Source organism: Bidens hawaiensis, unplaced genomic scaffold, assembly GCF_021521415.1.
Source record: "Bidens hawaiensis isolate Kalapana, Puna unplaced genomic scaffold, B.hawaiensis_p1.1 tig00050041_1, whole genome shotgun sequence".
Taxonomy (NCBI): domain Eukaryota; kingdom Viridiplantae; phylum Streptophyta; class Magnoliopsida; order Asterales; family Asteraceae; genus Bidens; species Bidens hawaiensis.
This window is the reverse complement of record NW_027506140.1, coordinates 1-16,474: the sequence shown is the minus strand read 5'-3', so window position 1 is coordinate 16,474 and position 16,474 is coordinate 1. Positions and strand designations below refer to the sequence as shown.

Sequence of the window (16,474 nt, the reverse complement as noted above, 5' to 3'; positions counted from 1 at the left end):
CACCACCATACCAAACTTATGCATGTGAGTTCATGGGAATAATTTGGTCATACTGTCTACATCATTCTTGTCACCACTTGATTTGTTGTGCCAACTCTTTGCACTAAATTAGTACCAATGTCAAGCTGGTAATTTACTACTTAAGGAAAGAATCCATAAACAGCACAATCCCACCTTAGAAAACCAAAGCTCTCATATATTTTGTTAGTAATATAGTGAATCTTTGATACAAATGTTGACGCGTAACATATCTTAAGGAACTCATTATTGTGTTTATTTTTAACATGTATAACTAGTGTCGATGACCAACCATAACCAAAGTCGAGCGCAAACACACGTGAGGGACGACAAGCAAGAAATCCAAAAACTCCGACACATAAATGCACACAATACCATAACTTCTGGTGAGAAATCCCAATCTTGTTAGTTAATAGAGCACGGAAGGGTCCCATGAGTATATAAGTAACCGGTTCTCATATATCACCAAAATCTTACATAATCAACCAAAGTATTTCAAAAAGAGAATTGTTAACAGCCATTTTTTTTACATGATTTACCTTGAAAGAAAACAAAACAGAACATTTGAAAGAAACAAAATTAAAATTGTATTTGACAATCAAATCATTAGATACATGAAAGCTATCCTTAACAACCGAAAACGTTACATAGTCCAGGGTATATACAAAAATCAGTTAATGTGCCTAAGAAATTAACAGCAAACCAGGTGAGAAATACAAGTCACAACTATAACCATGGTTAAATCAATGAGTCTATGACCAACTGTAAACGTAGTCCAGAATATACACAAGAACAAGGGATAACGGGTAGAACACAAAAGCAATGAAAGATGTCCAAAGAGGGAACGTTGTTCGCAAACTGCCGAAAACGCCCATCACAATGCACACAATCAAAATAACAAGCACTTCTGATGTAAAATCCCATGTCAGTCCTCGTGTATAAACAAGTGCTAAGAACACCGATAAGCAAAGTAGATTATTCATCGTTGCTGCCCCATATAACTGCAAGGAATCCATGAATTTAGTTAAAAACTTAAAATGAGTCAATTGGATTAAAACTCACCTAAAGTGCATTTTTATTGCTTGCAATATCATAAAACGGATTATGACATATATTATTATGCACTTTTTTGTAATCATATTTGCTGCTTAACAAATTGTAAATAAACATAACAACTTTTTTGCGGGTCAACCCAAGCGGTCCCATACTAATAACAACAATTTCAAGCTTAGCGTGCTACCCAAACCGACCATTTTGCCAATATAATAAAGAAAACCAACCTCGGAAAAGGTTAGAGAGGCGGATCTTTGTTTTTTACGTGATACAAAAATAATTGCTGACACGGATTCACTAGAGTTGGTTACTAATGGCAACACGATGAAGGAGATGAAGAAAGGCGGGATACTTGTAGCATTAGAGAAACCATCCACAGCATCTACTAGAGGATCAGCAAATATAGCAGCAACAAGTGTGCCTAGTAACAAAAATAACGCAGCTTTTATCGTTGTCTGATGTGAGTCTTGGTCACCTACCTCATGTTCTTCATCTTCGCCACCTTCATCTCCCAAAAGGTAGTGTTCTCTCTTTGTTTCCTGCATATTCATACTCTTGGTTCTCAAAATGTTCTGCAATGGACGCTCTAACGAGTCTTGACAACAAAAACATACCTCATAATAGTCATGAATATAGTTAGTTGTGTCACGACCATCTATAGGAGAATATGTTTTAGCAAGTCTAGCCTCTGCAAGCCAATTCCCTATTCCAGTTACAAACTCCTCAAAATATACTTCATCGTCTCCAGACGTGTCAAATTCTTTCATTACTTTGTAAACAGTATCATCTTCGTTTAGATTTATATTTAACTGCATTCCCACAACTAGAGATCTTAATTCGACACGCGAAAGATGCCCATCTCCATTCACATCAACCGAGTTAAATAGTCTGCCAAAGATTAGTATGAACTATTAATTACTTGAAAACTATATATACGCACTTAAAAAGAATTTGTCACGCAACTGACCTGTATAGAACTTCTCGATTAGGTTGGCCTTGATCATCTAAAAGTCCTCCAAATGCCTTTGATTTTAAGTACCTAAGAATTCCAGACTGTACATGCTTATGCTTTGCGAAAGCAAGACGTCTCTTTTGTATATTAGGTTGATATACCTGCAGACGATTATCAACCAAAGTCAATCAACCAAGAACAACAAAGGTCTTTGGTCTACATTCTGTGCATTGTTTTCATAACAGATTTGCATATTTGAGTACCATCTAAATATTTCAATCCGAAATTGATATCAAGCATTAATAACAAGCCTATACGAATTTCTATAAAGCCTACAGTTTTCATATATACCTTACAGATAATTAGTATGTTTGTACCTGATAAATGCAGTATGCAATTAAAAGAGAGACGGAGATAACAAGACCAATCAAGACCGTCAATTGTCTTCCAGAAGTTGAGTGAATGATTTGCGGAAATTGTACAACTACAAAAGGGAGTACAGATACAGCCGTTGTCATTGCAGAATAGCTTGTCCAAATATCAGTGCTCACACCCGAGCTTGCATTAAAACAGACGAAAATTAGTCAAATGGTTAAAACACGCATCATCTAACTTTGTAATACATATTGGCTTAGAAAATTGGTGGAAATAATAATAATAATAATAATAATAATAATAATAATAATAATAATAATAATAATGAACATATATAAACATATACCTACTAAGTTGAATCCTTTAGTATCTTGGTTATCTATAGCAAATGAATCATGTAAATCACATTTGCCTATTATTATACATGCTCCCCATATAACAGTTAGAAGCATGACCGTTGAGCCGGCCAATAATCCCATGCCGACGGAGACTTGGTCTTGAGCTGTTTCTGGACTCCCAGCTAATCCAGAAACTGTAACAAGTAGATCATAAAATAATATTACATAGATTATTTTTAACTGTAAGAAATCTTAACCAAAGATTATAAAAATTTACAATCATTTTTAAAATGAGCAGTTGTATATGATAATAATTTAGAGTGAGATAAATGATCATCTTAACAGTTGACCCTAAAAAATAGATATATTGATTTTTATTAATCTCGACTATTAACTTTTGGTCGCTGTCGGTCCCAACTAACGAATTAGTTGCTGACAGTCCCAAATTTTAACGTCTTTGTTCCCAACGATCCGCAACTAACGAAATCCTAACGTCGTTAGTTGCAGGTCGCCGGAAAAACGTTTTAGGCCAAAAAACTCACATTTTTCCCTGAAAACTCAACTTTTCCGCCCAGACATCTTTGTAACTTTGTATCGGACCTTTAAGAACATATTTCTAGTTAAAGTCTTAATTATTGAGGTCACCGGAACCCTAGAATCATCGTCATAATCGATTGGTGGTGCTCAAGTGGTGGTGGTTGGTTGGTGGTGAGTCAATCGGTATTGGTGGCGGTGTTTAGATGATGTTTTCTACTTTTCCGGGAAAAAATTGTGAGTTTCCCGGCCAAAAACGTTTTTCCGGCGACTTATAACTAACGGCGTTAGAATTCTATTAGTCACAGACCGTTGTGAACAAATTCAATAAAAGTTGGGACCGTCAGCAGCCAATTCGTTAGTTGGGATCAGCAACGACCAAAAGACGATAGTTAGGATTAATAAAAACCAATATACATAAAAAATAATACTTTTATTTTCTTCAAGAATAAACATAGCTGTGCATATCAAAAGAAACATATATTATTCTCTAGTATTCTATATAATACGTACCCCACTTGTTCAAAGAATCAAAATTCAAAAGTGAGATAATATATCCAATAATTATTGTATTCTTTGGGACAACCGAATAATTATTGTATTCTTTGGGACAACCGAATAATTAACTGCCACGACTGGTTGATATGTCAAATCATTACTTTATCATCTTTAATTCATCTAACACAATTTCTTTTTAGGCTGAGGGGTGTGGGGGGCGCGAGAGGGGGCGCGAGTGGGGGCTCCAGCCAATAATATTGTGACGTGTGGCAGAGAGAGAAACTTGATAAGATGGGTGTTGGTAGTGGTGCTCGCGCCCCGGGCCCTGGTGTGGAGGGGCGCGAGAGGGGGCGCGAGCGGTTTTTTTTTTTATTTTTTTATAAATGTATTAAAAAACGTATTATCAAAAAAACTCATAAATTATTTAAAAAAACACACATTAATTAAAAAAACACATTAATGTGAATCGGGTTGAAAGTGAAAGTCGCCAAAAAGTGGCGGAATGCTCTCGAAACCAATTCACTTCCGGCTTTTTGGCCGTATCTTGCTCCTTTCTTTCGCCTCAGCAGTGAGCGCTACTAGATCTGATTCAACTGAATAGGGGACTACCTCCTTAGCCGGTAGCCAGTAGCCAGTGGGTAGGAAACCTTGCCCGCCAACTAAAAAAAAGAGCGATTGAGAGTGGATAATATCTAAAAAAAAAATTAAAGTACTAAAAAAAACATTATTCTTATTCTTCGGCTTGGTCTTCTTCGATCAACCTCTTCCGGATACGTTCCTTTTGTTTTTCCATCAGCATTTGGTCGACCGGATTTAGGTTACTGAAGTCTCTTGTAAGGAAGTCCAAATCTCTCATTCTTTTTTTTTCCTTTTTGTCATTAGAGACCGCCTCCATGGTTTTGTTGAATTTATTGAGGGATTCAACAAGATCGGTGATGTTTACGGCTTCCCCCTCAGCCGGTTTTTTCCCCCTGGCGTCCCTTCCCAATGGCCGCCTCCTCGGCGGTGAAGACGTTTCCTCCCCCGCAACGTTTAGGTCGAATCCAACCCGGCAATCCGACCCGGCGAAAGTGCTATACGCTCCAGACGAACTAGTTTTAGTCCGTTTCGGCCCTACTTCCGCATCAAGGTTCGGCGCCACCAGCTCAACCCACTTAGAACACCTTCTCAACCTCTCCCACACCTTTACATCGTCCCACGTCTTCACCGTCCCATACCTCCGCAGGCACTCCTGCTTCCACTCTTCGACAGTGAAATTATAAACCGCCAAATCGTCACTGCCACTTGGTCTCATACGACCGGCGTTCCTGTCGAACAGATTAGTAAACAAGCCGACAAATTTTCTGATTTCGGTCCACCGACCCGAAATCATATCGGCGTTCCGCTCCGTACTCCCAACGAGCGAATAAAACGTCTCCCTAACCTTTGTCCAAAAGACCTTGCTCTTTTGGTAGTCCGCTGCAAAATGCATAAATAAATTTGTAAGTCATTTAATTTTTTTATTTAACTTTTTCATTAAAAATCATTTTTAAAAACGTTAAAACAATTACCGCAACGCCGATCCTCAGAAATGACTATCCAAGCCCGACACAGGGCTTCCTTCTCATCCGATGACCACGGAGTGGTTTTCCGTTTCGTCCTTCCAGTCGAAGCCGAACCCGACCCGTCCGTTGCAACTTGTTTTTTCCGGTGGACGCGTCTTCTTTGTCCCGCAGCTTCACCTTCTGGTTCTTGTGTCTCCGGAACAACAAAGTTAGGAGACGGTTGTATGTTGGATGGTTGAAAGCCGGATGATTGTTGCGACCCCGAATAAAACATCGGTTGGTCCGGTGCCGACCATAAATCGTCGTAACTGTAATCTGAATCTAGGTTTGGGTACCAATTTCCAGCCATGTTTTTAAAAAAAGGTTTGGAAGATGGGGTGATTTTGGGTTTTTTTGTGGTTGTGGTAAGTATTTTATGTGATTTTGGGTGTGGTATGTGATATTGGGTTGATATTGGTTTATATAGAGAAAAAAAATTTTTTTTTTAATAAACTTAAAGAGCCAACGGCTCTATTTCTAAGCCACAACGGCTCTGCACGCATTCCCAAGCCCACTTTACGCCCATTTTCAGCCGTGACTGGCCTTGCGCCCGCCTTGGTCTGCGTGCTCGCGCCCCTATCGCGCCCCTCTCGCGCCTCGGTGGTGTGGTGCTCGCGCCCCGGGGCGCGAGCGCATGGGCTCAGGCGCCCCCTCTCGCGCTCCACACCCCTCAGCCTTATGGTTGCGTAAAGGTTGCAAACCTTATCTCTCTTGTTGATATCATTTAGGCTGGTTGTTGAGGAGATAGTTATCAGGAGTTATAGTTGATGTGGCAGACTGGTAGCCATGTAACTCAAGGCCGACTCTCAAGGAGAGCACAGTGGTCGACAGACCTGGCCTAACATCCCGCTAGGTTTGAATTTTTTTTAAAGATATATATATATATTTTTATGAAAAACAATATGTATATTTAATGTTTAAACACTATTACGTAACTACCAACTTGGTCTGGTGGGAAGTTGGTATGACATACTAACCAAACAGTTGTGAGTTCTAGTCTCATTAGAGACATGTTTAAATGTATTTTTATACAAAAAGTTTTTTACGCACTTAAATGACCAAATCATAACCAAGTAAATCTACTTAAAAAAATGACCAAATCATAACCAAGTAAATCTATTTAAAAATTAAATTGTTTAAAAAAAACCCTTTTACTTAAGGTCCAACTTTTGCATGTAAGGCGTTATGGAGGTTTGGTTAAAGTGGTAACAAACTTGACAACAAAAAAAATGGTGGGGTCACTCTCTTTTAACCAATCACACTTTTTTTCTTTTTATTTAATGTCTAGTTAAACCTCATCTTGCGAGTTAAGTGTTAACCTGAGAGTTAATTAAAAGCTAAATTTCTTACGTGACATTGACTTGACAGTTTAATTAGCTAGGATTTTAACCCCCGCCATCAAGCTTATAACATCACTAACAAATACTAATCCTACTTTTTTGTGCTAAAATATTTTAGAAAATAAAAATTCAGGACGCAATGGTAAGGTGTGTCATCGCATATGGTTCAAATATTGCAAGGTACATATTTAACAAATTTACGTAAGTACTAAATAGATACGTTAATTAGCCACGACGTTGTATAAAACAACGAAAGAGTAAAACCGTGTACCGAGAATGAGCATAGCGTCCGGAAGAGCTCCAAGGATCGGTAGAAAGAGCCCGCCCACAATACCCGGGCCTAAAACTTCCAACATTAGCTCACTACCGGTAGACAAGTACATAGCAGCAAGAAACATGAGGTACCCATAGACTAAAATGAGAAAAAGATTGCCGAGTACGGTATTTGTGCACGGCATGAACCCGTATGTCTGCTCGCATAACTCTAACTCGTAGTGGACACCATCATTAAGGAGATTGGTGGTTGTTGAATTAGAGGTGATGATGTGAGGGCTTGTGGCAGATGTGGTGAAAGATATAAGAGTCATGAGTAGGATAAGAGATTTGTAAGCCATGGTTTTGTGTGTGTATGTGTGTTATCGTGGTTTATACTAAACCTTGATGGTGAACGTGTTAGAAGCGTGTAAAGATATAAATTGACTTTGAGAAGACGATCCGAGTTCCTTTTTTAATACATGTCTCATCAACTTCTGCTTTTTAAACACACTAGCTAGGTATTCTACTATTCTTGAGCAATATTTATTTCCACAAATGAATATATATATTCAAGTCCTTATTATATTGAAAAAAATCATTTTATTACGATGTGTTTGATTGAGCTTCTTAAAATGGTTATTAGCTTTATAAAAAGCAAAATCATTTGCGGAAGCTCTAAACTTTAAGCTTTAAGCTGAAGCGTACCAAATAGCTTTTATTTTTTAAAAATCAAATAAATAAATAAGTTGTTTTTAAAAGTTCATCAAAACACTCTCTTATAGTGATGACATAAAATTACTACCGTATAGCCTTTATAAATTAATTATGTTGAGACCGGAGTATTTTATTAATTTAGCGAAATATTATTATATCGATAAATTAATAATTTATTAATTTAAAGATGTTTTACATGTGACCTTTAAATTTCCAAATGCAATATATGTTTACAAATCAACTGAATTTGTCAAGTTCATTGATTTTGAATAATAAAAAGTTAGTTCATGGTATCTAAAAATAAATTACAAAACCAAATTTCAAGACACATTTCTTCTTCATATACATTAAACATAGTTAGAAATCGATTACTATAAAATGTTAACTAAAATTTTCAAAATCACATAAACTATGGATTCATTAAAAAAAATAACTTGGATAAATATAGAATTGAAAATGAACGAAAACCAAGTAATTATAGATTCATATTTTACTAGATAATCTTAGAATTTGGATTCTTTTATTAATTATTAATTTATAGTTTTGTTGATACGAATATATAATATACACTGAGATTTTAAAAAAGTTATTATCTTATTATTTTATCGATTGGGGTTTATATTTGCATTGGTCTCAAGTTGGGACTTAACGCACTATTAGTTTTATCGAGGTGATTAATTTAACGAGTATTAATTTATACAGGTTTTACTGTATGATTAATGAAGGGATCTAAGTGACGCTCCTTTCAAACTGTGTGACAATCAATATAAAAAAATAACGCCAAAACCTTTTGTATTAAGGGATTCAAACCATCACATTTTGTCAAGACATTTTAGTCAGCCTATTTAAAAGCTACAACTTAAAACTGTATGTCTTTAAACTCAACTTACAGAGCTAGTCTTGCAAGTTGTAGCCTTATCTTCTTATATATGCTCACTCGTAATTTTATCTTAATATAAAATTTGAAAGACAAGTTGTTTATCCAATCTATAACAAAATTACCAAAGGTTAATACTTTTACAGTCTAACACTAAGGGTTATGTATCTGACCCCTTTACTGACTCTCGAACATAACGATTAGTTATGACAATCACCTTCTAATCGTTTAATGTTCATAGTAGGGTAGAATTAAGGAGATAATTATGGAGATAAAGATTATGAAATCACGGTGATAAAGTATAAGATTTGAAATTCAAAATTGATATATTATAAAGATTGAAAGTTACATTAGCTAACATTAAAACAATATCAATTCCTAAGATGGATTTATAGTATAAATGATGTATTATGGTTGATGACATGATGTAATTTATGTTGAGGAATTATTAAAACAAGAAAAACGTTTTATTCATCAAAGTCCTCTTCTGTTTATTACTTTACTTCAAATAATATTCCGCTTAAGGCTTTTATTTAATCCAACAAATATTTATTCTTGCTCCGGATTGTGGTTACATGGAGAAATTCTTTTCTTGTGATGAGGCTAAGTCTAGGTGTAGGGTACGTCAACCCGATACGACTTTTTATTTATTACATAATATATTATGTTTATTACATTATTATTATTGTCTACTAATTAGGTCTATTAGGCTGGGGGTTTGTGGAGGTAACCCATAATAAAGGTTAGGGTTCATGATGGTATCCATGAAGTCCCTATATAAGAAGTCTTTATCATTCATTGAAAGACCTTCTCTTGGACCTTTGGCTCCCATATATTTTTGTGTCTGTAAACAAGAGTTTACTCTTAGCAGTCACCTCCATTCCCCCACTTTTATATGGCAGATCTGAGAGACCGGAGAGGAGATCAAGGCGGTGGTTCGTTCATCTCGAAGACCGGGGAACATGAACATGGATCCGACCCGGATCCATTTCATGTTTCTTCATTGGCGCCATCCGTGAGACACGGCAACGAGTCACGTTTTGTTCTTCTCTACTCCAAGCCTGAAGAGGTAGGTCCCAGCAGAGCCCAGTTGGACCCGCAAGACTCACCTTGAAAAGGGACGTCTGCGCAGTTAAACCCGCAAGACTCCTTAACGGATGTCTGCGCGGTTGAACCCGCAAGACTTAACTTAAAGGGACGTCTGCGCAGAGACCAACTGGATCCGCAGGACCCACCATGCTCAGAGACGTGACGTCCTTACGCGCAGTACGCAAGCTGTTCCCGCAGGAAAAGCCTCCCAATGGTGAAGTACTCCGCCTGTTCCCGCAGCTGCGGATACAAGCCATCAGGGAAGGCTACCCGCGCAGCAAGGCTACACGCACAAGGCACTTAACTCTCATAATAATTCAGTAATGTCACCTGAAGAAGGAATGAGCAAAGCCGGGAATACTCCCGCCCAAATGAGCCAGTCCGTACGATACTGGAGGATCTTTTGTACTGTACCTGACGAGGTATGGACAAAAGATCTGACCAAAGATACGACAGCTCACTGACAACAGTATGACGAGCAGCACGCTCTTGTACTGTATGTCACTATTAGCCGCTGCCTACTCACCAACCTGTCGGAGGACGTGCATAGCCTGCAGTTGGTGGAACAGGAATAGTAGACAGCCGGCCTGGTCACTATCAGCCGCTGCCTACCCACCAACCACCAGCATGGCATGTGCGTAGCCCACAGTTGGCAGAACAGGAACACTATTCAGCCGGCTGTACCTTCTTGGAAACCTACCTTCGGCTATAAATACTCCAACACCTTGGAATGGTATTATCATCTTATCTCATATCTCATATCTTGATATATTACCTGATATCTGCTCTAGTCATTCTCTTAATATACACTTATATTCAAGAGCAATCTAGTCTGATTCTCACGCCGGAGGGTGGTCACAAGGAGGTACCCCCCCCTCTCAGTGACGAGCTCACGGTGTCTGTTTTGCAGGTTATCAGAAGAACCATCTTCGCCGGATCTAACCCCTCGTGGGAAACATCTATTTAACTCCCAGATTATCCGTAATCTGCCCGGGGCTGATTAGTGTTTCTTCATTGGCGCCATCCGTGCATAAAAGCTAGAACTTAATTCTTTTTCAGTTTTCTCAAAACTTCTAGAAAGATGGTTAAAGAAACCCCGGTAACCACAACCCCAGCTACTGGGGGGAATACCGGCGACTACACAGTTTTTACGAACACTACCCCGGTTACCCAAGCCGGGGCAAGTGGAGTAAATTTTACGAACACTACCCCAGTTACCTGAGCTGGGGCAAGTGCAGTAAATAATCTTTCACTGGGATTCACCGATACCCAGTTAGAGAGACAACGAACGAGGCTCCCCCGCCAAACACTCAATGAAGTTAAAGCGTGGGCGGAAGCACGTCAAAAAGAATTCCAAACTGAGTTGGATGAACGCTTACGTTCACTCCAACAGGCTGATGAATTCAGAGAGTACTTGGACGATGATTCGGAGGAATCCGATAGTGACGCAAACCCTCGTCATAGGGCGAAAGGGAAGCGTAAGGAAACGGACTCCCAACCGAGAAGGCATTTTGGAGAAACCTTCAAACCAAAAAACGCGGGTGAAAACCCACGTGACTTCTCCAAAACATTTAGACCAGCTGCAAATGCGGGAACGTCCAAATTTGCAAGGGACATTGCGGAAGCAATCGCCCCGAAAAGTGCCAAACAGATGTCCAACATCGGCACTTACGATGGTATATCTTATCCAGACGATCATTTGAACAGATTCATAGCGGGGGCAACCGTCAGTAGTTGGACGGAACCTACGTGGTGTTACATGTTCCAAATGACGCTTGTGGGGGCAGCTAGAGCGTGGTTCGATCGTCTACCGGTCCACCACATCTACGATTGGGCAGACTTCCAGCAGAAGTTCAGCCAACACTTCAGCCAACAAAGAAAGTATACCGAAGAGCAATGGACAATCCTCAATTGCATTCGAGAGGAAGATGAATCTTTGCCAGACTTCATCACTCGCTTCAACTCAAAGAAGCTAAGTCTGGGTAATATTAGCGAAGATCTTGTTCGCGCTGCTTTCATCCAGGGCGCGAAAGACCCAGAGCTCATCCGCACCTTAACGGGTAAAGATGGCATGCCGTCCACATGGGATGCCATCATGACAGCAGCTAAACGCTTTGCGGAAACGGAGAAGCAACTGGGTAGAGATCTCCCCCAGAGCACAAACCTCTACACCCAGAAAACAAGAGAAGACAACGTCCTTACCGCCCGACTAAACAAAAAGCGGAAGCTAGGCATTTGGCAGTCAAGGGTAAACTTTGACACCTCATCCGGCTTGCAACATCGGTTAGGCCGAAGGGATAACGTACAGTCGAACCAGAACTCCAGATGGACGCCACTCACCAAAAGCGTCACCGAGATATTCGCCACTGAGAAGCTCCCATGGCCAAAGGCTCCAATAATCCGACATCGTCACAATGCTGATCGGAGCAAATACTGTGACTTCCACAGGACAAAAGGCCACAACACTGAAGAATGCACAGACTTGAAGGACATCGTCGAAGTATTTGTCAGATATGGGACGCTCGCGCACCTCGTGGCGTAACGAACGCTGAGCAGGCTGATGCGTGTAGAACCCCAGTTGGGGAAAACACGAATAAAACTGCAGCTTCAATGTTGGAGACTACATACTGCGTAAACAACGAGATTCCGAACCAAGTGCATATCGGCTCGAAAGGCTCGATGACACTCCCAAGAACATGGAAGGGAGCTCAATTACACAGTCTGCATGTAGATCAATTCCAAACTTGTAAAGAAAAGGCCCAGAGCCACTTCTAATGGAAATGATTCTTTTTACCACATTGATGCTGATGGTCTTACATTTATACTTAATGAACTTTCCACACTAATATGTCGGTCTTCACCGCATACATAAGTGGGGAAGTAAGTCGTTGCTTGTGGAAGGCGGCAAAACCCGCATAAACACAAAAAACGGCCAACCTTCACGCAGGTCAGTCATAGGTAAAGTTTGGTGATCCCACTAAATGAAAGTGCCGGTCTTACCCGCACAAATCATGATAGAGGAAACCGAACTAACCTATTGACAACCGCGCGTCGAACGGTTAATTTATTCAAAACACTGATATGCCGGTTTTCACCGCATAAATAAGTGTAAAGAAATCGTTGCGTGTGGACGGCGGTAAAACCCGCGTAAACACAATAAACGGAAAACCTTCACGCAGGTCAGTTATAGGTAAAGTTTGGTGATCCCACTAAATGAAAGTGCCGGTTCTAACCACACAAATCATGATAGAAGAAACCGAACTAACCTATTGACAACCGCGCGTCGAACGGTTAACTTATTCAAAATACTTAGAAAATTTCTAACGGGAGGATGAGGAAAACCTCCACGCAGGTCAGATATAGGTGAAGTTTAGCCATCCTACCAAGTGCAAGTGACGGTCTTACCCGCACAATCACGAAGGAGGAAGCAAAACTTCAACCCATTATCTACCACGTTCAAAGGTTAACTTATTCTAAATACTTAGAAAATTTCTAACGAAAAGATGAGGAAAACCTCCACGCAGGTCAGATATAGGTAAAGTTTAGCCATCCTACTAAGTGCAAGTGACGGTCTTACCCGCACAATCACGAAGGAGGAAGTAAAACTTCAACCTATTATCTACCACGTTCAAAGGTTAACTTATTCAGAACACTTGGAAAGTTGCTAATTTAAACTAAAGTATGCATAAGCAAGTCATATAACGTTTATAAAGCAAGTCATCCAGTGAAAGTAGCGGTCCTACCCGCACAAAGATTTATATTTCATAATAATTCATTACAAGAATGGCCGGGTAACTACCCGCCTACATGAATATAAATCTATACAATGTAAACCGATCCTAACAGTGTGAAGGGATCTTAAGGTTCAAGCTTCAGGACCACTCCCTCCAAACCCACTTGTGCCCGCACCATCAGTTGGCTGTGGCGGTTCAAGGAAGGTCTTTAGAATGGTTAGCCCATCATCAGCAGCAGCAACTTCGTTCACCTTCTCCACCACCGGATGCGGGAAGGCGGCATACTGGTTCACTGCTTGGTCATATACAGCTTCAGTATCCACATCATATAAAGGGAAGTTGGAAGGCGGGATGCCCTTCTCAACGAACCCTAGACCAAGCAGGAAGCCGGCCTTTTCCCCATCCTCATGAGAAGCGTTGAGGGCTGCGCTCATGGCATCGTCGTATGATGTGTCTGTGAAGACTCGATGCACAACCTACAAAACAAAATACAAGTATCAAAACTTTTTCTATGTACAAAGAAAAGCGTAAAGATATTGTGAAATTACGCATACCTGTGACAACGCTTCTCGAAGAAGCCATTCCTTGGCAACCAGAGCCTCCTGGAGGGCAGCTTGAGCCTGGTTACGGGCGCGTTCGGCTTCACTTTTGTTATGGTTGGCGAGCAACACTTCCTTAGCAGCAGCCTCTTCAACGCCCTTTAGCTTCCGCTCAGTGTGGTCAAGCACGCCCCTCTGGTCCAAGATCCCTTGGAGCTTCTTGGCGTCTTCCATAGCCAAGGCATCATGAGCCTGCTGGAGCCTCTCTAGCTTGGCTTTAAGCTCCTCATTCTCAATGCGTAAAGGCTCAGCAACAGCTTCAGCCTTGGTGGCCCTCTCAGTTGCGTTCCGTGCAGTTTCCTTAGCCAGCCGAAGCTGTTCGTTAACAGCTTGGGCAGCCTTGGAACGGGCCTCGAGACGGGCCTGAACTTCAACTTCAAGGGCCTGGAAGGCCTTCTCCTTTTCCGCAGCCACTGCGGCAAGCCTCTTGTTCTCCTCCCGGATGGCCCGCGCCTGAGCCACTTCCAGGCTACGCGCCGTCTTTAACTTGTCGTTTTCACGACAAAGTAACTCGACGCGCGGCTGCATCCGGGCAAGGAGAATCCGCAGTTCATTCGACAGCCTACCCTCCTGGTAGCTGGACATGGCTTCCCCCAGCGCACCAGCGGGGGCGGCGTGGCTCGCCCATTCGACGCATTCTACAGGCATCCGAAGGGTTGTTCCTCGGCGGATGTTCCATCGTGGAACATACACTTCATTGGAATCCGACACTGCAAAAGCAAAAAGCAGTTAGGAAAAGATGATAAATATATATATATATATATATATAAAATAAAGGCCAAAATAACCCTACGCACCTCTAGGGTCGACGACAGGCCTGTAGCCGCCAAACCCATCACCCGAACCTAACGGATATCCATCCAAGAGGTCAGGCAGATGGGAAGGAGGCAGAGATTGGCTTGACGCCCCAACCCCGGACATACCTGAAGGACCGGCCGTAGTCGCCGGCGCCGGAGGAGGCATAGCGGAGGCCGCCGTGGTAGAAACCAACGGAGGTGAACTCACCGGAGGTGAACTCACAACCGCGGCCGCGGCTGTGGAAGAATCCACAGAAATACTCACCGCCGGCTCAGTGGAAGAATCAGTGAATATGGCACTGACAGCCGGCGGGGACGTCGTCACAGTTGGAACAGTTGGCTCAACCGGGTGAGCAACTGAACCAACTGAAGCAGGCGCAGTCGCCTGGGTCATCGCCTCAGGTAGGTTGACCAAACCTACCTTCATGGGTCCAGAACTGCTACCTCCTGCTCCACCCTGGAATGCGGTAGCATCCACGCCTGCACAAAGAAGATATAAGTATAATGGTGGAAAGCTGTGCAGTAAAAGTAAAGGAAGATTATACTTACGGGTTTTCTTGAGCCTAAAGGTGCGAACAGGCGGGGACGAACCCGATGGAGCCGGCCTCTTCATACCGGTCACCGTCGTCGTCCTGGGCTGCTCGGAGGTGACAGTCGTCTCAGCCTCCGGAGCAGTGGTCTCAACACCACCTGCCGCCTCCTCGCTCCCGGTCTCCGAGTTTGACCGGTTCCCCGGATCGGCAGTGGAGGCAACCTTCGCCTTCCCCTTCTCGCCGGCAGCCTTCTTCTTCCTCGCCAATAAAGGACCATCTGCGGATTCCTCATCAGAAGATGACAAAATTAGAGGAATTCCCGCAGAGGTTTGAGCATTGAGAGGGCGAGGGTCAAAAAGTTCTTTACCTAGCCGCCTGGCGCTCAGGATCTCGTGGCCTGGCGGGTAGACCTCCACGAACCGATCCGCCGTTTGCTCAAGGATGGGCAACTCGTGCTCATCTAAAGCACGAGTACCCATCCGAGCGGGACCATCACTCTCCCGCGGCTGCAGGAGAGATTGCAAGTCTTTTCCCTCTGAAATAAAAAAAGAAACAGTTAGAAGAAAAACCTATATCAACAAAGAAGACAGAGTATACCGTAAGGGACAGAGTTCAAACCGTATTCGAGGACGATGGGAATCTGTGACGCCTCCTTCCACACCCGGCTCATCCCGAACATCACCATCCCGGACTCCGCAAAGCGGTACACCGGAGTCTGGATCCGGGAGATCTTGGCGAACCATTCCGCCTCCTGGTAGTTGAGGGCGTGAAGGGCGGGGAGTGCTCTCCCATTCTTAAACGTCATCGCCATCGGGACGACGCGAACGGAGATATAAAAGAACTCCCGCTTCCAAGACCGAAGACTGCGCTCGGTAGCGCAGATCTTCAGACCCTTGATCCGATTGACCAAGGTGTACCACCCCTGGATGCACCTCCAGGAGTAGAAGGTCATCAACCGATCGACGTGGGGCTCCACGCCCAGAATGAGGCACACCTACTCAAAGTGGCGGATCTTGGCGATCGCCATCGGGTGTACCTCCGTCAGATGCACACCGTGCCTCTCCAAGACACGGTATACAAACTTCGTCAATGGGAACCTGAGATTCCCATAAACGAAGAATGCAGCATACACCCCTATTTTGCCCTTGGGGACATCGTACACCGTCTGGTGTGGCTCCGGAAACT

At 42.2% G+C, this 16,474-nt stretch overlaps 1 protein-coding gene across 1 annotated transcript; it reads right to left on the bottom strand.

Moving 5' to 3' along the window:
• Nucleotides 1-732: 732 nt before the first annotated feature.
• Nucleotides 733-7,305, bottom strand: LOC143616859 (sodium/calcium exchanger NCL-like). Its single transcript, XM_077089566.1, has 7 exons — nt 6,963-7,305; nt 2,745-2,930; nt 2,401-2,582; nt 2,039-2,184; nt 1,686-1,959; nt 1,299-1,610; nt 733-1,019 (listed from the first exon to the last, which is right to left on the bottom strand). The coding sequence occupies exons 1-7, from the start codon at nt 7,303-7,305 to the stop codon at nt 771-773; spliced, it is 1,692 nt and encodes a 563-aa protein (XP_076945681.1). The 3' UTR covers nt 733-770.
• Between the last annotated feature and the right edge of the window lie 9,169 nt (nt 7,306-16,474).

Excerpts from the sequence above, each read along its gene's own strand:
- LOC143616859 (XM_077089566.1), bottom strand. The coding sequence starts at position 7,305 with ATGGCTTACAAATCTCTTATCCTACTCATGACTCTTATATCTTTCACC. Across the intron at positions 2,185-2,400 it reads TTGCATACTGCATTTATCAG|GTATATCAACCTAATATACA; the intron begins GTACAAACATAC and ends AATCGTCTGCAG. Across the intron at positions 1,960-2,038 it reads AATCGAGAAGTTCTATACAG|ACTATTTAACTCGGTTGATG; the intron begins GTCAGTTGCGTG and ends AATCTTTGGCAG.